Source organism: Phascolarctos cinereus, unplaced genomic scaffold (genome assembly GCF_003287225.1).
Source record: "Phascolarctos cinereus isolate Bilbo 61053 unplaced genomic scaffold, phaCin_HiC Scaffold_1;HRSCAF=81, whole genome shotgun sequence".
NCBI lineage: Eukaryota > Metazoa > Chordata > Mammalia > Diprotodontia > Phascolarctidae > Phascolarctos > Phascolarctos cinereus.
This window is the reverse complement of record NW_027555514.1, coordinates 197,976-219,072: the sequence shown is the minus strand read 5'-3', so window position 1 is coordinate 219,072 and position 21,097 is coordinate 197,976. Positions and strand designations below refer to the sequence as shown.

General features: G+C 52.3%; 1 protein-coding gene across 1 annotated transcript in view; it reads right to left on the bottom strand.

The window, feature by feature from the left end:
• Positions 1-20,408, bottom strand: part of COL1A2 (collagen type I alpha 2 chain) — a 32,585-nt gene extending 12,177 nt beyond the window's left edge. The window contains exons 1-34 of the mRNA XM_078153844.1: positions 19,970-20,408; positions 19,740-19,921; positions 18,218-18,228; positions 17,222-17,257; positions 16,046-16,129; positions 14,390-14,446; positions 13,087-13,131; positions 12,944-12,997; positions 12,798-12,851; positions 12,429-12,482; positions 12,102-12,155; positions 11,598-11,651; positions 10,545-10,589; positions 10,247-10,300; positions 10,098-10,142; positions 8,652-8,705; positions 8,104-8,202; positions 7,985-8,029; positions 7,785-7,883; positions 7,400-7,453; positions 7,183-7,290; positions 6,851-6,904; positions 6,634-6,732; positions 5,719-5,772; positions 5,317-5,415; positions 4,449-4,502; positions 3,774-3,827; positions 3,616-3,669; positions 3,448-3,501; positions 3,180-3,224; positions 2,410-2,508; positions 1,387-1,494; positions 1,024-1,077; positions 247-300 (exon numbers count right to left, since the gene is read on the bottom strand). Of these exons, the coding sequence (XP_078009970.1) occupies positions 247-300; positions 1,024-1,077; positions 1,387-1,494; positions 2,410-2,508; positions 3,180-3,224; positions 3,448-3,501; positions 3,616-3,669; positions 3,774-3,827; positions 4,449-4,502; positions 5,317-5,415; positions 5,719-5,772; positions 6,634-6,732; positions 6,851-6,904; positions 7,183-7,290; positions 7,400-7,453; positions 7,785-7,883; positions 7,985-8,029; positions 8,104-8,202; positions 8,652-8,705; positions 10,098-10,142; positions 10,247-10,300; positions 10,545-10,589; positions 11,598-11,651; positions 12,102-12,155; positions 12,429-12,482; positions 12,798-12,851; positions 12,944-12,997; positions 13,087-13,131; positions 14,390-14,446; positions 16,046-16,129; positions 17,222-17,257; positions 18,218-18,228; positions 19,740-19,921; positions 19,970-20,247 (2,448 nt within the window). The 5' untranslated portion in view covers positions 20,248-20,408. The remainder of the gene's footprint in view (positions 1-246; positions 301-1,023; positions 1,078-1,386; positions 1,495-2,409; positions 2,509-3,179; positions 3,225-3,447; positions 3,502-3,615; positions 3,670-3,773; positions 3,828-4,448; positions 4,503-5,316; positions 5,416-5,718; positions 5,773-6,633; positions 6,733-6,850; positions 6,905-7,182; positions 7,291-7,399; positions 7,454-7,784; positions 7,884-7,984; positions 8,030-8,103; positions 8,203-8,651; positions 8,706-10,097; positions 10,143-10,246; positions 10,301-10,544; positions 10,590-11,597; positions 11,652-12,101; positions 12,156-12,428; positions 12,483-12,797; positions 12,852-12,943; positions 12,998-13,086; positions 13,132-14,389; positions 14,447-16,045; positions 16,130-17,221; positions 17,258-18,217; positions 18,229-19,739; positions 19,922-19,969) is intronic.
• Positions 20,409-21,097: the final 689 nt, after the last annotated feature.

Below are 21,097 nucleotides of genomic sequence, written 5' to 3'. Positions count from 1 at the left end.
TTGACTGATTCATCAGCCAGCTCATTCAGCTGAAACTTGAGAAGCCAGAGTGTTGTGAGATGCTGAACACGGAAAGTCTGGGGGTAGGTGTGCTCAGTGGCCAGACAGTGGGAAAAATGCTTCTGTTGGTTCCTGGCTATCCTAGGAGGCAGAGCAGGGCTTCAAGTAGGGTTTACCCCAAGCTGCCATAACTGCCTGGGCTCTGCCTAAGAGCTGGGGTGCTGCTCAGAAGGAATGCATGCTTACCCTCTCGCCTGTGGCCCCAGCAGGCCCTGGGGCACCCATTGCTCCAGGTGCTCCCTAAAGAAAGAATGAGAAAGGGATCTTACTCGCCAGTTACTGCTCCCCATTGTCAGTGAACACTCCCCTCTTCCTTACCCTCCCCTCCTGTCCTCCTCTTCCCCCCCCCTTTCTGCCTCTGTTATGTTGACACATGGCCACCCTCAGCTCCAGATACAAGGACTAGTGAAGCCGTCAGGAGAGGGCTCCAAGAATCGAGGCCATGGAACACTGCAAGGGATGCAGGGGCTCTGGGAGCCCTCCCTCCCCTCTCCACGCAGGAGGGTCTGCAGTCAGAGCACACTCCAGCTTGAGGGCAGGGTCAGGGAAATAACCCTTGTACCTCTGGGACTTTTTCCTGGGGTCTCCTTGCTGCAGGGTCTTAGAATGACCCCAAATTTGGCAGCAGGAAAAGCAGAACCCTCAGTTTGGCATCTTTCCCAGAACCTTCCAGTTTGAGTCTCCGCAGGGCCAAACTTCCTGGTGGAAGCCTTAACTTCAGCCTATCTTAACTTCCAAAGGCCTGTAACCATCAGCTTGTGCTCAGCAGTGCTTGGTAACAGCTTGACTAGCAAAAGAAGACCCCCGAAAGTTGACATTCTTTGTCCAGCAGGATTCCAGAGGCTAGAAACTGTTTGTAACCATCAGTGGGGCATTCAAAGGACAGTGACCTCTGACTAGTCCCAGTCCTTCTCCTACCAGCTCCTTGGCCAAGAGAGCTGGGGGAAAGGAAGCTGAACTCACCCGAGCGCCGTCTCTGCCTGGGTTACCGAAGTCACCTCTGGGGCCAGTTTCACCCTGGAAGCAGAAGAAGACCATGTGGCCACCTTCCCTTGATGGCTTTTGGCTAAAAGCTGACCCAAAAGGTGCTAGAGGAGGCAGGAACAACACCCCGGATTTCCAGAAATGTCGGCAATGTCTCCATCACCCGGGTCACCCTGGGGCATTGGCAGAGGCACTGAAGGCCAAGGTCCTCTTGTTCTTCATGTCTTCTCCCTGAGCCCCTCTGGCCAAGTCCTGGCCCTTCTACCCTGAGGGGTGGACCACACACTCTTGGTCCACAACGATCCTCTGCCCTGCCCACAGCATTGTCGGGCTCCTACTCACCTTCTCTCCTTTGCCTCCAGGGACGCCAGCAGCACCTCGCTCTCCTGGTACTCCCCCAGAGCCTGCGGGGCCAGCACTTCCAGGGGCACCAACGACACCAGGCTCACCCTGCCCCCAAATAAAAGAAATGCTTAGTTCGTGGAGTGTCCCATGCCCAGGGGAGGCTAGAGAGGGGATGAAGCCCAGGTATGGAGAGTGAGGGAGGCCCCATCCTTATCCTGTCACCATCTTCCACACCTCACCCACTTCCATTGAGGAAGAAGGAAGAAATAGGAAGGTAGGGCCTGGAGAGGTTCCTCTTCCCCCCGATATTTGCCTAGGATCCGTGTCTCTCTCAGCTGGGGGGAGCCTTGCCAGGGTAACCCCTGTGAAGGTAGCGTGTATAGACTCAGAGACCCCTGCCCTTTCCAGGCTGCCAGTTTAGTCTGTGCCTCACCCCAAGCCCGAGGCAGCCAGGCCTTCCCTCCCCAAAGGGAGGAGTGGGGTGTATCAGAGATGACTGGTGCTTTGGGAGAGGAGCAAAACCTTTTCCCCCCAAGCCACAAGCATCATCCAGGTAAACAGGACAAATTTGGGAGGTGTGAAAGTGGCTTGAGCCATTTTCTCCAGGGAAGTATTTGCATGGCAAAGAATTTAGGATCTGTCCTGGACTTCAAATTTAGCTTCTGCTTGGGTGAGTCCCTTCCCACCTACAGACTTCAGCTTTCTTCTCTGTGGAATAAGGATATTCCTATGGCCCATTACGGGGCAGCTAGGTGGCACAGTAGTGAGAGTGCCGGCCCTGAGTTCAAATCCAACTTCAGATACCTAGCTGTCTGACCCTGGGCAAATCACTTAACTCTGCCTCAGTTTCCTCATCTGTAAAATGAGCTAGAGAAGGAAATGGCAAACTACCCCTGTGTCTTTGCCAAGAAAACCCCAATTGGGGTCACAGAGAGTTGGACATAACTAATTAACTAAAAAAATATGGTCCCTTCCATAACCCTGTTGATGCCCAGGGTGAAGGCATTCATTGTCCCCTACCTTGTTGCCATCAGGACCCGGGGGGCCAGATGCACCTCGGCTTCCGATGGAACCTGTAGGACCGACAGCTCCACTTTCTCCAGGGGGACCACGCTCACCCTGGAAGAGAAAGGGTATTGGGTACCCTGGCCACATTCTCTCTAGAAATGGCCTTGTCAGGGAAATGGGCACATTTGTACATTCCTTTCCCCAGCTGCCCCCAAAGGGTGCTGGAAGAGCTGACTGCCTAGGGCCCTGACTCTTAGCATGGGCCTGGGGGCTCTTCTTAGCCCATCCCTCTCCTGATGAGAAGGAAAGCGAACCTCCCAGGCCCTGGTCAGCCCAGGACCAAGGCCAGAGTGCACAGAGGCCATCTAGTCTCTTTGCTGTTGGCTCTTGGGTCCAGCATCAGGGCCCTTCAGGCCTCTGTACAGTGTGGGGTCACCTGTAGCTCAGCTGGTCCCCTTGGGAAGCCATTCATAGATCTTGTTTCTAACCCATTCAGGGCAGATCTGCTATTTGAAGTTTCTTCTAAAAATATGAAGAAACTACCAAGAATCCTGTGCCTTTCTTCCTGCCACACAAGAACTAGGCTTTAAAGCGTGGCCAGCCCAGCTCTGAGGAGAATGACAGCCTCCATGTCTGGCGCAGTGGGCCGGCATGTTGGTGTCCACATTGGGCACAGGAGGGGTGAATGGGCAGGCTGACCACTGGGGCCCAACGTCTGTCTGAAAATGACTCCTAGTCCCATCTGAGGGCACTCAAATAAGACATTGCCGAGGGATACTCACTCTTGGGCCAGCCGGGCCGGGGAGGCCAAATTCACCAGCGACACCCTAGAGAAAAGAAGGAGGAGCAGTCAGTCCATTCACCCTCCTCAACACTCATTCAAGACTCCCAGAAGCCACCAGAGAGAAACCTTGTTTCCATGGGAAGAGGGCTCACTAGTGCCCACTGATGCCAATGCAGGCAGGGTGGGGCTGGGGGCTAGGGGTGGTGTATGTGTCTGCATGTGTGTGTGAGAGGCAGGGCAGGGCCACCACTAAACCAAGTACTCACCCTTTCTCCTACTTTGCCACCTTCACCAGCAGGGCCTGAGGGGCCAGGCAGACCCTATACCAAGAGAAAGGCAGACCAAATGTTAATTCTGATTGCATCTGGGGTCCTGCAGCTGAACAAGGAGGGGCCTGAGGCCTAGAGAGGGGGACAGATTTCAGCCTATCTTACCTGGAAGCCTGGAGGACCAGCGGGTCCCTGTTCACCTTTTCCACCTTGGACACCCTAAAAGCCAAAAAGGGGAAATGTCATTTGTTCTGAACTGGAACGGAGGAGAAAATGCCATTCGGAGCCTCAGGCCCAGGAGAGTGGGCTGAAGCAATACTCACAGCAGGGCCAGGGGGTCCCTGAGCACCGTTGTTCCCATCAGGGCCAGGAGCTCCCTGTGGAAGAGCAGAGACACAAGATCACCTAAGGGCCCAAAGGCAGAAGGCAGTGTCCAACCACGCCAAGAAGGCCCTAGAAATGTGAGAAACATCTCTGAGTGGCCAGGTGGGGCAGGGTCCTGGCTCAGCCAGGGCCCACCTGAGGGCAGTAACTCTGGCCCACGTGACCCTGCTTTTTACAAGATCAAGGAAGGAGCCGTGGTCTGCCCTTTGGTCCTGAGGCTCTCTGGATGCCTTGGGAGTCCTGACTCCCTTCTGCACCAGCTGTGGAGTGGTGAGCCCGGGAATGGCCCTTGAGAGGGTCTTAACAGAGCTCAGATGTAGCCCCTTCACACCTGGTTCCTCCCAGGACACCAACGGCCTCCACTCCTTGGATCGCACCAAAGCTGGACCCTGGGTAAACAGGCCAACTTGATGGCCTGAAGCACTTTCCTGGGGAGCGGGGTGGAGTTCAGCCCCGGATGTAGCATTTGCTAACAGGCCACAGGCTGGGTGGGACCTCTGGCCTCACACCCTCCAGCCTCGTGGCCGGCCTAAAAGGACGAGGCGATGCACCCTAACCCTCAGTGATACTGAGGCTTCTCTGTTCCCCTGGCATCTCGGGGCCCTCAAACTCACCCGAGCACCAGCAAGACCAGCGTGACCTTTGTCCCCACTTTTGCCAGGATCGCCCTGAAATAAAAGCATGAAAAGGAAAGAAGCATGACCATGGCCACCCACACTCAGGCAATAATCCCAGGCACATGTGTGCACATAAACACATGTCTCTGCATGATAGACAGCCTCCTCTCACTTTGGTTCACTTTTGCTTTCTCTCCCATAGTACCTCACCCACACGCTATGTCAGACTCTTGTGGTGGTTGGTGGGCAGACACAGGCCCAGCAGGTGTGAGTGCTGGAGCAAATCTATCAGGAGACCCAGGCTTCAGGACAGTGGGTTTTGAGGACATGGGGCAAGAGAACAGTGAGGGGCATGTCTACAGTGGTCCCTGGGAGCCTGGAGTAGGGCAGAGCGCTGGGCAGGCCAGTGCTCATAAAGACACAGAGTTCAAAGGAGGCCTTGGCTGTCATGCATGAGGAGTAGGCTGGCCCTGGTGCAACAGAGTGGGGTGAGAGGGGAGGACACCTTGGGGCAGATAAGACAAAGAGCTGGCCCAAGCACAGACAAGCTAGGCCCAGTTGTGGGTGGAGGTCCTGAAAGCTTGGGGGCTGGGGGCTGGAGGCAGAGGGCACGCCTGCCACCTTCCCAGAAGGCATTCTGAGGTTCAATGGAGGGCAAGAGGAGGCATGGTCACAGATTTCTCAGCCACAACCCTTTTTTTGCTGGGCTTCAGTGAAGGAGTTCTCCCTGTTTCCCCTGAGGGCAGGGGCCTCATTTATGGGCCCATCCCTGCGTCTAACCCTCAGAGCTACTCTGGCCCACAACGGCCACTTGACCCATTTTGGCCAAATGAATGAACGAAGGGCGTGCTGCCCTCATACTTACATTAGGGCCTTTGGGTCCTGGGAAGCCAATGTTACCAGGTTCACCTCTATTCCCAGCAGGACCTGTGGGGCCGGGTCTGCCATCAGCACCAGGAAGACCCTAAAAGAGATAAGGCACTTAGGACCTGGAGCAAGATCTCCATGGGTGTCCGTTTGCTGGCCATGGGAGGAGTGAGGATGAGTGAGGAGGGTGCCTGCTCCCTGGGCCTGGCCCACTCCAAATGCATCTGGTTCTTCCAAAGAGAATGCAGAGTATCCCCACTCCCAGCATGTGTCCCATTCGTGTGTGCACTGGGGACACTCTGTGGGACACTCTGGGCTCTCAGTGTGCTGGTCACCAGGCTAAAAGCCTGGCATCTGAACATGCGGGGGGAGGGGGCGGTGGAAGGCACGTGATACTTACGGCAGGGCCTTCTTTACCAGTGGGGCCAGCATTTCCAGGGGAGCCAGGGAGACCCTAGCAATGGGAGAAGGCAACTGGGTTAGTGCTTTAGCTTTGAGAATGGTGTGGTATCTTTAACCTAGCACCTATCTTTGGGAGGTCTAAGGGAAAGGATCTGGAAGACACCTGCCTTCTCTGTCACTGTCTCTCTCTGGGTTTCTGTCTGTCTGTCTGTCTCTGTTGTAAGTGCAATTTAACTCACCTATTGGTCAGTAATGGAAGAAACTTCTAAGAGACACGTTAGATGTGCACATCTTTTCCCCCACATCAAACTTATTTTTTCAGATAATTTCTAAAATGCGTGCTGTGTTAGAAAGCCTTGTAAACCCTGGCTCTGCCCTTTGCTGTGCTGTGCTCTAGTCTTGGCTCCCTCTCCTGTTAAAAAGTGAAGGGGCTGGGTCTCTGTGTGATGCCGCATTGTGACAGAGGCCTGTCTGCTTTGGGTTCGATGAATTGCTGTCGCCATGGTTACAGGGGACCGCTGTCTACAGAGAAGGCTGGAGCCAGACCCTGACCACTGGGCCATGGGCTCTTAGGAAGCTTGCAGCCCTCCCAGCTCCCGGGCCCCATGAAATGAAGACTTAGAATGCAATGAGGAGCCTTGCCCCTCCACGGATCCGTGAGCAGCAACCCCCAACCAGCCTTAGAATGAGATCGATAAGCTTTGGCTGCTATGGGGACTTGGCTTTGGGTCATGTGAACAGCCCAGAATCAGGACACCCCCATGAGGAAGCCACCAACTGGGCTTGGACAAAAGTCCCTTTAAGAGCCCTGCCCTCTACCCACATGCAGTGACCAAGTCCCTTTGGGCCCTTTCTCTCCTTTCGTCAGATACAACAGAGAGCTTGCAGGTGCCAGGACAGTGCTGGAACTTACTCTGGGGCCCATGAGACCAGGCTCGCCAGGTCTTCCAGCATCTCCGTTGGGGCCTCTGACTCCAGCAGGACCAGAGGGGCCTCGGTTACCAGGGGGACCCTGTTTAAAAAGAGAGAGAGAGACAAGAGGTGAGGCCCACACTGTCTGGCCAAGTCTGCAGAGGGTGGGGTTGGCTTGTGGGGTGGTAGGCTAAAGGGAGTCTCTGGGGTCCACCTACCATGCCACCAGCTCGGCCATCAGCTCCAGGAAGACCCCGGGATCCAGGAACCCCCTGCCAAGGAGGACATAAACTGGTCAGACAATCCTGCCATGGGACCCCCCCCCCAAGCAGAGAGAACACAGAGTCCCCAACGCAGTCCCCCACCTCTGCCTGAATCAAAGAATCCACTAGGAGCGATCAGGTCTGGCAGAAAACAGCCTGACCCCACCAGCCACATACCAGGCCAGTGAGTCACTGGCTTAGAGGCCGATTGCAAACAGATGTTTCTGTAGCTTGGTCCAGAAACTCACTCTAGGACCGACTTCCAAGGAGTTTCACAAGGCACCTACTCTGAGTCCTGGGGGTCCTGGGGGGCCGGTGGACCCTGGTTCGCCATTGGGTCCTCTCTTGCCTTCTTCACCATGGGGGCCAGGAGGGCCTTGGGGCCCAGCGGAGCCCTGTCCCCCACAAAAACAAGAAACAAAAGGAGCAATTACATCACCTCTCAGTTAGGGAGGGAGGAGGGAAGAAGGGCACTCCAACACCGATTAACAGGCGGCTACTCACCGGCTCCCCCTTGTTTCCACTTTCTCCTTTGGAACCAGCAGGACCAGGTTCACCCTAGAATCAAGCATGCACAGGTCACTGGACAAAGCTTCTGACAAGACCTTTGACCCAGGGGGCTGTCTGGGGCAGACCAGGCAGGCTGCTCTAATAGGGCATGGAGGCTGTGCCAGGAACAAGAGATTTGGAAGGGGCCGTGGGGCACCGTGAGCCACTCCCGGCCCTCAAGACACACAGCATTAGGTTGACCAGCTTGTCACCCTAAAAGCCAGTTAGACAAAGGGTTGAGTACACCAGAGATAGCCCCTGAGAGTGTAAAGATGGAGGGGGCAATGCTGGCTGGGGGTGTGTGTACATGGGGGAAAGCTGCTGAAATGATGCCACTCACCGCAAGCCCTCTGGGACCAGAGGCACCAGCAGCACCAGCAGGGCCCGGGATGCCACGAGGACCAGGCAGACCAGGAGCACCAGCGACACCAGGGAGACCCTGCAGACACAGCCCAGAGCAGCCAATGGTCACTCTCCTGATGCCGGCACTGAGCCTGCAGAAGACCCAGACCAGGGGTATCCCTGTGCAGGGATACTTACCGCAGCCCCCTTGGCTCCTGTGAGACCATTGGCACCAGGGTTTCCCTAGGGAAGAAGAACGCGACAGTGAGGCCTGGCCAACAGACAGCCCCATTCCCTGGAAGGCCAGGATGGCTTACCGCGGGACCAACAGGGCCAGTCATGCCTGGAAGACCCAGCTCCCCACGAGGACCAGCAGGGCCAGCAGGGCCAGGGTTGCCGACAGGGCCGAGTTCTCCCTAGGAGATCAAGTGCAAAGAGGACAGTGACCACCAAAGTCTTACCTCGCTGACTAAGGATGATAGGGAGGCGCTTCTCGATTTGAATCCTGGCTGGGGCTCTTCACCTGGGTCACTTGCACAAATCCTCCTCAGGTTCCTCATCCTTAATAGGGGCCAGTGGGGGACCCTCTCCCTGCTCTGGGACCCTGCCTGCCAGGGGTCAGCAAGTCTTGGCCTGGCCCACTGCTCTCACCACCAACTCTGAGATCCAGATGGACTGACAGCTAAGTGCTCTGTACTGATAACTGGCCTTAGTTAAAGGAGCTATCGAACAAAGCAGAGGGACAGAATTACATCAATACATTTTAGGAAATTCCCCTTGACAAAGGGAACTGTGTTGGGAAAAAAGAGACCTCTTTGCACCCCTCTGTAAGCCATGACCAAACAGAAAGAGCGTCCTCACTCACCTTGGGACCAGGGGCACCTGGGAAGCCGGGGGGACCAGCAGAGCCGAGGGGACCCTGGGGAGACAAAGGAGTCAGGTCAGATGCCTTTCAGAAGGCAACGTCCTCACTGGTCAAGAAGGCAAGGGCCTGTTTCTTGGGGCAATGACCTTTTAGTTTCTGGGCTAACATGGTGACTCCATTGCCAAGAATGAGGGCCCAGATTCAGAGGACAGCAGGGAGGAAAGCCTGGGCAGAGCGAGGCTGCAGAGAATGTTCTCCCTGGTGTCGCAGCCCTCTCCTCCTAAATTGGGGAGGCGTGGCCAGCAGAAGCTGAGCAGCAAACACATGGGAACAGGCCTGGCTTGGAAGTGTTTTTCAGCCCTTGAAGACCTTGACAACACACACACATACATACATACACACACACACACACACACACACACACACACACATATACACACATTCATAGTCACATGTGCACACACACTCACATGCACACATACAAACGCACTTACACACACATACTCCCACACTCACATACACACACATGCACACACACACACACACTCACACATACACACTTGTACTTACTGAAAAGCACCATCGGGGCTTGTCTAAGGGACTTTGCCCTCCTTAAAAGATGTGCTGCTCTCATTATTTTAATTTTTATCATTACAAAATAATTGGAAAAGGATGGCAATCGTCTCTGGAATAAATAATATGGTCAAAAAGCCATATTAATTTCCAGATGATTAGATGCAAAGAGTCTACTTTAGCTGGATAAGATGCCATTTCTGTGCCTCACCAGGTGTGACCAGCCATGGCCAAGGTGACTGTGGAATGGGGACGTGGGAGTTTGGGGGATGGAGAGGAGACTGATGGGGACCATTGAGAGCTTGCTTGTCCCATGGACACTTGCAGTCTGCTAAGACTTGGGGAAACATTAGCAGATTCCAAACCATGTTTCTAAAATGAATGCTTTTCCAGTGGTGATTCAGGGCTTCCAAATAATTTCACTCTTCTGTGGGAGGGAAATCTCTTACTCGTGAATTGGAACACCATGGTAATAGCCCTTGGTGGGTACTAGCTCTTCCATTCAGACCATAACCTCTATTTAAAGAAGGGTGAACTGGGTTTTTCTGTTTGTTTGTTTTTTACTTTTGAATTCATTGCAGAAAGACACATAATAGAATTCTAGGAGGACCACACAGCACCTGCTTTGGTCTCAAGTGTGATTTTTAGGAATAATGGCTTTTTTGGGAATAAGGTGTAGACTTAGCAGAAATGGTCTGAAAGGCTTTGGGTCCAAAGATTCTGCAAACAATCTTTCAGCTCAGGATGGTGACTATGGATGGAATCTTTTGAAAGACCCCATGGGAGTCCTAGGCATTGTGTTCTTGGGAATTCAGTGCAGATCCCCTCCACTACACCATCCCTCCCCAATAACCTTGGCCTTGAGAGACTTACGGCAGGTCCAACAGGGCCAACGCTACCATCACTTCCACGGGCTCCCTGTGTAGAACATGGGAAGAAGCAGTGAGAACATGAAACTTCAGCGAAGCCTCCCCCTCCACCCAAAAAATAGGAGACAGGTGCCTCCCTGGGGAAGCTGTTACCGTGGGGCCAGCACCTCCAATACGTCCTCTCTCTCCTGGGAGGCCTCGGGCTCCCTGGAGGCAGAAAAAGAGACAAACATGAGACATTTGAATTTCTGCTCTCCACCTCATGGTGGTTTTCCGAGGTCGCTGATAGCCAACAAGAAATGTAAGTGGCTGGGAGATGGAAGGCCTCAGACCCCAGCTCCATTGAATCCTGTCATGAATTCCAGTTAAGCCCCAACAACAATTCCTGGAGCCCCAACCTGGGACTTCTCCCTCCCCATTTTCCAAAGAAAGAGCTCCTCGGGACACTTACTGCTTGGCCAGGGGTGCCATTCTCACCAGGGGCACCAGGTTCACCCTGTACAGAAAAGAAAAATGGATTCTTGTGTTAAACATTTCATGTACAGCCCATGTACAACCACAATGCATTTCAAAAATTCCTGTCACACTGACAACATTGAGGCAATGTAGGGGAGGGGCCACAGTGGGAAGGCCATGGACAGGAGACCCTGGTGCTTAGGAGGCATGTGATCTCAAGTAAAGCACTTCCCCTCCTCCATAAAGAGGGAAAAATACTAAGTGAACCTTTTTGTCTAAGGCTAGATCCAGGGCGAAGACAGATCTGACTGGTGTGTCACTGGATGGGGAAGGCATGTGGGATGATTGACATAAAGAGCAGCCTGGAGACCCCTGGGAGGAAGGGGAAACCTGTGATGGGTCCCAACTGCCTCACTCTTCCTCCTCTCCCATCTACTGAGTAGGTGAACCAGGCGCAGGAGCCCAATAATGGTTGTGATATCGTGGAGAAAGACTGTGGCAAGGCCTGGGAGAAGGGCTGGGGACCCAGAGACAGATGAAAGCCAGACTAGAGAGAGAGAGAGCTCTCAGGTGGTCAGGGAGTCAGAAAGACATTTATGAAGCCCTTTGTTTTCATTATACAGAAACACTTGAAAAAGTGAGGAGCCATCAGATTTCCAATTAAAAAGCTTAGTATCTGCTGTGCCCAGCAGGGGGCGTGCACCTCCTGTCCTGATACACAGCTCTGCACTCGTGTATTGTGAGCAAATGGCTCCATATCATCCTCTGAGCTGCCACCTGCCTGGTGTGCATGTCTATGCATGTGTGCATATCTGTGTGCATGTGTGTACGTGTGTGTGTGTGTGTGTGTGTGTGTGTGTGCAGGTGAGCCCCACAGGCTCCCTGCATCCCCAGCCTTTCATGAGGGCCTCACCGGCCAGCCCACACAGGAATGATCAGACCCCACTGGCCCCCTTTTCTGAGCCCACTTGCCAACAGCGGCCAGAGATGTACCGGTTGGAGAGCATCAGCTCGTTTGCTGTTCTAATGGATCTAATTCAATCCTTACCTTGACACCGGGAGCTCCAGCTTGTCCTTTCAGTCCATCAAGACCATTGTGCCCCTAGAGAGATGAGCTGGCTTGTTAACATTCCAAATAAAGGCCCCATCCCAAGTAGGACTCATCCAGCTTATCGTGGATTCCAGCAACAGGCCCTGAAGAGAGCTGGGAGGGGGAGACCTAAGGTCTCAAGCCTTTCCCAGGTGCTGACCAGCAGGGTTACCTGGGGCACACCACTTCACCCCCTGGGCCTCAGTTTCTCTGCCTGCAGAGTTCAAAGGCTGGACGGATGATCACTTCACGTGAGATATGCCATGATTTGGGGTTCTAATGCTTAGCTGGTGGCTGACTACTCCCAAGTGCCCTACAGGCTTGTCCTCCTGGCACACGGGCATCTCCCCCCCCAGAGCTTGGGCCTTGGGCTGAGTCCTGCCTGCCCCCTGCCCAGCTCTCTCACTGTCCAGGCAAGTCCAATGTCACTGGACCGGTTATCCAGAGAGAGATGATGCATACCCGAATTCCCTTGAATCCAGGCAGGCCAGGAGTCCCGGGGAAGCCACGAGCGCCCTGCAGACAGACAAGCGGGGAATTAGTCTTGAATACCTCTCCCACACTGCCACCCCCCCCCCCCAAACACACGCTCTCATCTCATGCTCATCAGCCAGGCCTTTCACATTAACGGCTTTGGGGCCACCTCCTGCACACTCCCTGAGTTGAAGAGCACCCTGGGCCAGGTGAAAACTGGGTCACCTAGGGTTTGGTCAGACATCTGGCTGATGACTGTGTGTGTGGTGGCTCTGCAGGGACAGGACAGAGATGCTGTCCTGGGGAAAATCTCACCTGTGGTCCAACAATGCCTCTCTCACCAGGCCTTCCAGGCTTCCCAGGGTGACCCTGTCAGGAAAGAGGCAGGACAATCCTTCCATTTGTGATTCCTGGCTAATGCATTGCCCGAATTAAGATGAGGCTTTCAGAGCAACTGTCGGCTTCCATGTTTTGGGAAAAGTCACAAGTTATAAAAGGTGTGCTCTAAAGATGTACCTGTCCCTCTGCATGGCAGCATCCATCCTGCTGAGGGAGGCTGTCTCCCATAACGGGAAACTCATCTGAGTTGTGTGCTTTAAACCAATTTGCTGACCCTGTCAATTCTACTTGTGCCCCAGCAGTAATGCCCATGGCCTCCTAGAGTGATGCCCAACCCCCACTTACATCTTCACCAGACTTTCCAGGGGGTCCAGGGGGTCCTCGGGCACCTGCAGGGCCCTAAGGGGATGGAGAGAAGATGCTATTGTTAGACCAGTCCCCTGCACGTCAGAAAAATCCACCCATACCCACATCAGGATATCTCTACTTACAGTTTGACCAGGCTCTCCGGGCTCACCAGCGGGTCCTTGGAAGCCTTGGGCACCCTAGGAGACAGGAACACCATGGGATTTCACACTAGGATTCTTAACTTGGTCTCTTTGTAAAAAGGAAAAACTCATCTGAATTTACTTACAGGTGGTCCACTTGCACCAGGGGGGCCTCTGGGTCCCATCAAACCCTGTAAAGGGGATACAGGTGATGAGCATCTTAGACAAGACAAGCTGACAGCCCCAAAACACAGCCCAGCTGAATGGCCAGGCTGGATGTGGGAAAAATTACCCCTGTCTTGGCATCCCTATTGGAATACTCCTGACCCTCCCTAGACATAGCTCTAGACACAGAAATCCTGTGATAGGTTAATCACCTTGGAAATATATTCACAGAGGCACTTAGGTGGATATAGCCCTGGACCTGGAGTCAGGAAGGGCTGAATTCAAAATCTGTCCCAAATACTAGCTGGGTGATCCTTGGCCAGTCACTTTACCTCTTCCTGCCTCGTTTCCCTCATCTGTAAAATGGGGATAATAACAGCACCTACCCCCCTGCCAGAGTTGTTGTGAGGGGAAAACAAAATGAGATGTTATTCATAAAGCCTTTGAAAATATCTAAGCACTACATAAATACGCACTATTATTTGCAGTGCTGGGACAGCTAGGGAAGCCAGGCTGCTGATGGCTGGGTTTGCTTTGGTAAAGGGTTGGCAGGAAGTAAGATGAGGCCACCTGCCCACCCAGTCCCTCCCTCCCAATGGTCTTCTTTCTGACCAGCTCAGTGAGCTTGGGGGAGAAGTTTGTGGGAGAGGGATGCAGAGAAAACCCCCTTCACATTGGGCACAGCTTCACTCTAAGGTTATCGGGTAAATCTCTCCTTAGTCAAGGGCCCGAGGCCATCATACATGGGCAGCACATATCATGCCAGGCTGGCGGAGCTAACACATCCCCATCTGATTGTGCATTGTGACAGGTAGAAAACGAGGGGCAGTTTTACCTCTCACCCCAACCTTTTCACATCCTGGGCCCTTCAATCCAATGCCACAGGCACTAATTTAGCACTCACTGTGTGAGTTAGACCCTGAATAAGTATCTATTAAATTGAACTGAACTCTTTTCAGCTGAAGAAAAAATACCCAACATTTCCCCAAGACCAAGTGGACAGCTCACAGTGCTAGACTCTGTGCAGTGCCTGGTGGCATCATTCTGCCCTTTCAGCTGAGGCTGGCCTCAGCCAGGGGAGAGGCTGAACCAGACATTGCCCAGAAGCCCAAGCTGGCGGGGCGAGGGGTGTGGGGAATGAGTGCACGTGGATTGGTGCGTGTTAACTATCCTGTTGGATTTTCACAAATAAGCTCTTTCATTTTGTGCCACGCCACGATCAAAGAAGACTGTAACTTTGCAACAGAACAAAAAATGTGATTTTTCTTTTTTTGAGATCCATACCATTGGTCCTGGGCCCATGTCCAATCCTTTGCTAGGATCATACTGGGCTGCGAAGTTCTAAGGAGGTAAAAAAAGAGAACAAAGAAAGTCAGTGGTCCTTCCTGAGCCCTGGCCATCTTGGTGCAAGCCGGCTCATCTGGTAGCACACCTCTCTCTTCTCCTCTCTCCTCTTCTCTTTTTTCCTTTTCCTAAGCTTCCCAGTGGAGACCCACATGACAGAGGGATCATTGTAAATCAATTTCCTTCATGGGCCATAGTCCTGCTCTCCAGGTTCATCCTAGCTTACTACTTTCAGGTGGCTTTATTTATGAAAAGACAGGGAAAGTGCCCTTGATAATCCAACCCAATTTGCCACAGTTGGCTTTGGTTAGCTGGGACTGGAAGTGATGATGGCACTCAACTTCCCAAGATCTGGAGGGGGGTCAGCCCCAGCTCCCTTTCTCAGCCCCTTCACTCCTCTTGTGGAAACAGATGTGGGGTGTAACACCCAAGAGATGCTCATGCCTTTTGAATTGCCATCATGCTGGGGTGAAACAGGGCAGCCCTGGTTGAGCTGAAAGAGGAAAGAACAGGAGGTTCCATCCTTTTGAGAAAGTCTAAGGAAACTTCTGTTCCTTGGAGCATACAACCTGTTGAATCTGCTGCTCCCTACCTCCCAACAATGCTCAAAATGAATGCTCAGCTAAAGGTCTACCCTGTGCCTGGGATGGCTCTAGGGAGTCCTGGGCAGAGATACAGGGAGGTGCAAGGGCCCCCGAAGACAGAGCTTCAGACATAAGTTATTGAAGCAGAGCTGGGGGTCAAAGCCACCCTTCTGAATGACAGTGTGAAGACATAAAGCAGCAAGACCAGGAGGTACACAGAAGGACCCCCACTAGAGGTCAAGAACTGATCTAGGATCACTTGAGACAGCCTGAGGACAGATACTCCTTTTCTAATTACCTTGGACTAAATTAAGCTTGAACTAGTTTGGCTTGCTAGGTTGGATGAATTGTAAGGCAAATGAAGTCAGAGAAAAAGGAGGGAAGGAAGGAAAGAGAGAAGGAGGAAAACAGGGAAGGAAAAAAGGAGAGAAAGAGGGAAAGAAGGAAGGAGGGAAGGAAGGAAAGAGAGAAGGAGGAAAACGGAAGGAGAAAAGGAGAGAAAGAGGGAAGGACAGAAAAAGGGAAAGAAAGGGGAAGGAAGGAAGGAAAGAGAAAAAAGGAAAGGAGGAAAAAAGAAAAGAAGGAGGGAAAGAGAGAAATAAGGAAGGAGGGAAAGAAAGAAGGAAGGAAGAAAAGAGGGAAAGAGAGAGGACTACTTTTGCAAAATTTTAAAAACAAGGAATTCATCTAATTTTGATCTCATAGATACCCGTAAGTAATAAATAAGCTAGTATCTATCAGCACTGACATCAGCTAGCCATCACTTTCTCTGAACCAAATGCTCACACAGGGAATAAGATTACTAAAGAGATCTTCTCATGAAAGAATCAAGTCAATAAGTGAGATAAAGAACATGCTTTCCCACCCAAAGCAGATTTCTACCAAAACTATTAAGAAAAATCAATCCCACTGAACCCCTCCTCCCTTCCATGCCATCTTCTAGTCTTTTAAATGTGACCATCCTGTGCTAAAGTGAATTGAAGGTTAAATGAGAAAGTCAAAAGCTTCTTACCCCTCCAAGGCCAGGAGGACCAGGGGGCCCTGGAGGGCCTGGGGGACCATCTTCACCATCTCTGCCTGGGGGACCTGGGGGACCCTGTTTTGCAAAAGAGGAGTTAGTTGAGCATCCTGTGGGTCCTGAAATCAGTGCCCGGAGCTACAATGCGCAGACGAGAGGGCTTGGTCACCGCCCTTTTGGGAGAGACGATTACCATTTGCAATCATGAAGATTCAACACCAGGCAGATCTTTGGGGGAATATATCAAAGGGTGGGATATATTGCCTCTATGATGCCCAGAAGAATCAGTCAGAGTTAAAATTCCTCACTCTATGCACTTCCCAGAAATAATGCTCAGAATCTCTTCCCAGAGATTTTGCTCTCTGCTAGTCTTTTAGCACTTTCTGACTCTTGTAATGAGAAACCGAGACCCCTCCATTTGTTATCTGTAATTCCTGATTACCCTGGTAGAGCATTTAATGTAATCATTACTTTAGGAAACTAGAACATTTTGAAGACTGCTTAATGCCATGACTGTATTTCTGATAGAGGTCTACATGGGTGGAATTGGGATCACACTTCTTGGACCGAAGAATCCGGCAAAGATGTATGCAAAGGTGGGATTCTATCTAATCAAAATTCATAATTACATAGTCATAATCATTAAACGTCAAGTGCCAGCAGAGGAATGTCCCAAATATGCTTTTTAACCCAGTCAATACTGCACACATATCAATTCCTTGAAGATGAACATCAAAAACAGAAGCAGGGAAGGAAAGAGCTCCCACTGGCTGTCAAATAACACTGTACCCCAAGAACACACAGATTTAGCACGGCATCAAAAACTCTGTGAAAATGAGTTGGTCACCCCAAAACATTAAAAAACACTTCCTTGGGATTGAGAAGAAGGGATAAGTTAGCCAATAAAAAGAAGCCATGAGAATGATACAATCATTTTTTGGGGGGAGGGGTAGTTTGTGGGCTTGGTTATATGGCTTTGCTTCATGGTGGTGAAAAATGGGGTCAATAAACATAAACGAATCTATTTGCCCCATTGGCTACCCAGTTGTATCATTTACAACATGTTCTGTTCAAATAGTTGCTTATTGTGAACTAATTTGCCAATTTCCAGGGATTTCTCTTGTAAGTTGTTCTAAAATCAGCAGGTTTTATAAATCAAGATTTCCTTACCCTTTGACCTCGTGGACCTCTGTCTCCTTGTGGTCCCTACAAGAGAGAGAAATGACTTAGTTTTAAAGCTCAGGGTGACTTCTAATGAACAACCAAACTATTCTCAATTTAGGGTTTGTTGGTGGGACTGATTAAGTAAGCCATCCTGCTCAAAGTACATTATAACTACAAGGCCTTTTTTAAAACTAGGGGCACCAGACAACAACCCTCAGCCCTTCTGCAGCATCAGTGCTAGTATTACTGTCCAGGGTAATTGCAGCACGTAGAAAGACCTTTGCCACAGTGTGGGCAACATACACAGAGTTCTTATTAATCTGCTCAGAATGTTGGGGAAAAACCCCTATTTTAAAAAATCTATTATATCTCATTAACTTCAACAGTGACAATTTCCTACACCTCTCAGTTTTACAAAGAATTAATTCATGCTTACCCTTCTTCCTTTGGGTGTCTGGTGGGAAAGAAAGAGTCAAAGATCATTAGGAAGAACAGACTACACAGATACGTTTATCTGCTGGCTACTGGACTGTTTTATGGATTCCAGGTTAGGAGTTGTAAATAGACCTTTAAACATTAGCAAGACCATTCATTGCTTCATCTTCAATATACTGATGCTGTGCATGCCTGCGTTGCTTGTGGCTAGCCCCAAGTGGATTGGTGAACTTGCCTGCAGACAGGTAGAGAGGCCTCATCATTCCCAGATTTCGAGGAGGGAAAAGTGTCTCTGCCTCTCTAGGGTCCTATCGCCCCAGCAACTGGCTTGGAATCCCAAGCTCTCTTCTTCCTTCATGCAGGCTCTACTTGCCATGGCCCAGCCCACAAGGGTGGGCCCTTCCCTGGGCATCCAGTCCTTAACATCTGCCAGCACAAGCCTTCATATAGTTCTCAGGATTGCTGCCTAAGTCAATGCCAGTGTGCACCGCCCTTCTCCCCATCTAATCACTTCTTGAGACCAACTCAGAAACTGCAAACCACAATACATCAAAAAGTGATACTGACCTCCTGTCCAGCTGCAGGGAAAGGAGAAAATGAGAGACATGGTTAATTTCGATTACAACATTATTGGGTCACTGACAGAACAGCAGCCACATGGCAGACTGATAAAAACTAAAAGATAGTTGGTTTGAACAATTGGAAAAGCCCCATTGTGTTTTATTCTGGCTTGGAAGACTGCAGGATAGGGGTGGGGTGGACAGGGGAGCATTGGTGCCTGGAACATTTTACATGAGTTTCCAGCTCAGTGACTCCCAATCTATGAAGCGGAGTCCTCTAACAATCCATAATTAAGAGCATTGGTAGATAAATGAAATTCTCCAGGTCAGGACATTATTTAGCAAATTAGTTACAACCACAGGTTGTAACTCCTCCACTGTAGCTAATCTCCAATGCCCTCTCTTGGGCAAAAAGGGTATCCTGGACTTTGGCCCAGGCCCTGGCAGGCGCCACACTGAAGCAGAAAACTAAGTTCTTGTACCAGACCAGCTAAGATGACCAGGAGGAAGGGGAAGGAAGCTGGGGCCAGGACGACAATCGAAGACCCCTGGTGTAGGCCCTATAGGTTCAATTACCCAGGGACTCTTGAATGCCTCAAAGTCTAAAAAGAGAAACTTAATTCTATATTGTATTCGTGTTTACTGAGAGAGGTATAATGAACCACTCCCTGACTTCAAGAAGATGCAAGTCCCGGTCAAATTTGGGGTAGGTAATTTAGCCTTAGAAAAACGCTCCGCGGAATTATTTCTGGGGGGGGGCAAATGCCCTCCCCCCCAATTATCAGTCTGGCGCCACAGCAAGGAATTTTGGTTCGTCCTTTCGCTGCCTTCAGTCACCAGCTGGGGGCGGAATGGGGTGCGGACCATGTGAGCTTCGCCTCTTCCCGAATACAGCGTCCCAAATGAGCGAGTTTTAGGAGTTCCCCCCCTCTCCTCGCCATTATTGAATTCCTTCCTTCAGAGACGAGCGGCGGGGACTTGCTGAGTTTTGGAAGTGGGCATACAGACAGAGAGGGACGGAGTCCGAAGGGCAACGTGTAATGAATGTATTAGCCCCCGTTCTCAGCCCCTTTCTTTATCTCTCCTCCCTAACCTTGTACCCTGCCCAGCCCGAGATGTCCACTCTGGAGCAATCAGTCCCTAGCCCTCCCTTCCCTCCCCGGCACTCCCCCTTAACCCCTCAATTCCCAGCAATATGGGGCCCTCGGTGGCTAAGGGAGACAGCCCGCGCTAGACGAGGCCTCATCTGGTTTCCTGGTTCTTGATGAGGAAACCGGTAGAAAGGCCCTCCCTGCTACCTCCTGGGGGCTCCTGTACCCCAACTTGGGCTGCGGTGGGCCAGGGAGTCTCGGATTCCTCACAGGCGTTGTCCAGAAGGGGCTCGCCTCAATCCCCACCCATTTTCCAGGGACTTGAATAAAAAATGGTTTTTAACTTTCGGATTGATCTCGGCTTCCCAAGATAACTACAGCTTTAGCTCAGCCAGCCTTCGTGGAACCGCACCGTCCCCAGAGTCTGGCTAGACTTACGAGGCCAGCCCAAGTTGTCCGGGGGCCCCTCCCCAAACTGCCCAGAAGAGGGCGACCAGTCCACACTGATGCCTACACTGCCAGGAGGGACTCGCCTGCCGCCAGCTGGGGAACACAAGCAGGCTTTTTTGTTTGTTTGTTTGTTTTTAAACAGCTCTCGGAGAGCATCAGCGGATTTGGAGCTGGAAGGACGGAGGGGATATCTTGGGAAGGCACCTCCCTGGGTTTACAGTTGAGGTTGGGGGCACACGGCTGCGGCTCGATAGAAGAGCCGCAATTTGAACTCGGGATCTGGGGCTCCTTCCACAGCGGCTGGCCAGAAAAGCCTGGCCATCCCTGTATCTCCCGGGGTCCGCGCTGGCTTCACTCTAAGTTTCCCCCTTCGACACTCCTCTGACACTCCCATGGTCCCCAACTCCCGGCCCGGGGCCCGCTTACCCTGAGCTGCGGCCAGGCACCAAGTGGCCGCGAGCAGCAGCCAGAGGCGCGCGTCCGCAAAGCTGAGCATGTCTGCGGTCCGAGGGACGGACGGACACTCAGACGGACATGCAGACTCCTTGGGGCGCGGGCCGGGCCGGGGGCTGTCGGAGGATTGGAGAGAGCTGAGTTGAGGGTCCGGCCGACAGGAAGACCACCGGCCGCCGGCTGGATGCTAAAATAAGGTCGGCCGTCTGCCTGTATTTATCCGGCCCATGGCTCGGGGGGCCTGGGGTGGCCCCAAGAGCTCAGCAGCCAATAGGAGGCAGCCTGCGGGGGCCTGAGGAAAGGGGGGTTGGGCGGGGACTCGAAGGGGGGCTTCGGGGGCGGGGCCCTCAAATTGGTTCCATTCTTTGTGAGGACGTGGACAGTTTTGAAGTTTAGGAAGGAAATTGTGACTTGCTTCCCCGCCCCCCCTTCCGTACCCTCCTTGCCTAGACAGGTCGGGCCTCTCGGAGATGCCCTGAGGTCTCTGCTCGGGGGCACTGGGGTAGGGGGATGGGGACAGAGGGCGGGACACCCGGGCAGGAGCTGTCCAGGTTCTACTTTACCCGTGCCAGCCTTGGTAACGGGGGTAGGGTAGGGCCAAGAAGGGGGAGGAGTGGGAATAGGGAGACTGGAGGAGATGGGGGGGTTAGTACAGCGTGGCACAGGAGGCAGGGAACCCTCCGCCCTCCCGTCCCCTCCAGCACTCTCCCCACCCCGCCTGCCCAGCCACAAAGCACCCAGCCCGAACCACGCCCTGGCTCTGGACGGTCTTAGGGGAACTGTCGAGGCTGGGAGGGAACCCCCCTCCCCCGCTCTCCCTGGGTCGCTGCTCCACGAGAAAGATGTGGAGACAGAAAATGGGGTTCCCTCTTCTGCTCCCAAGTCTGTCCGCC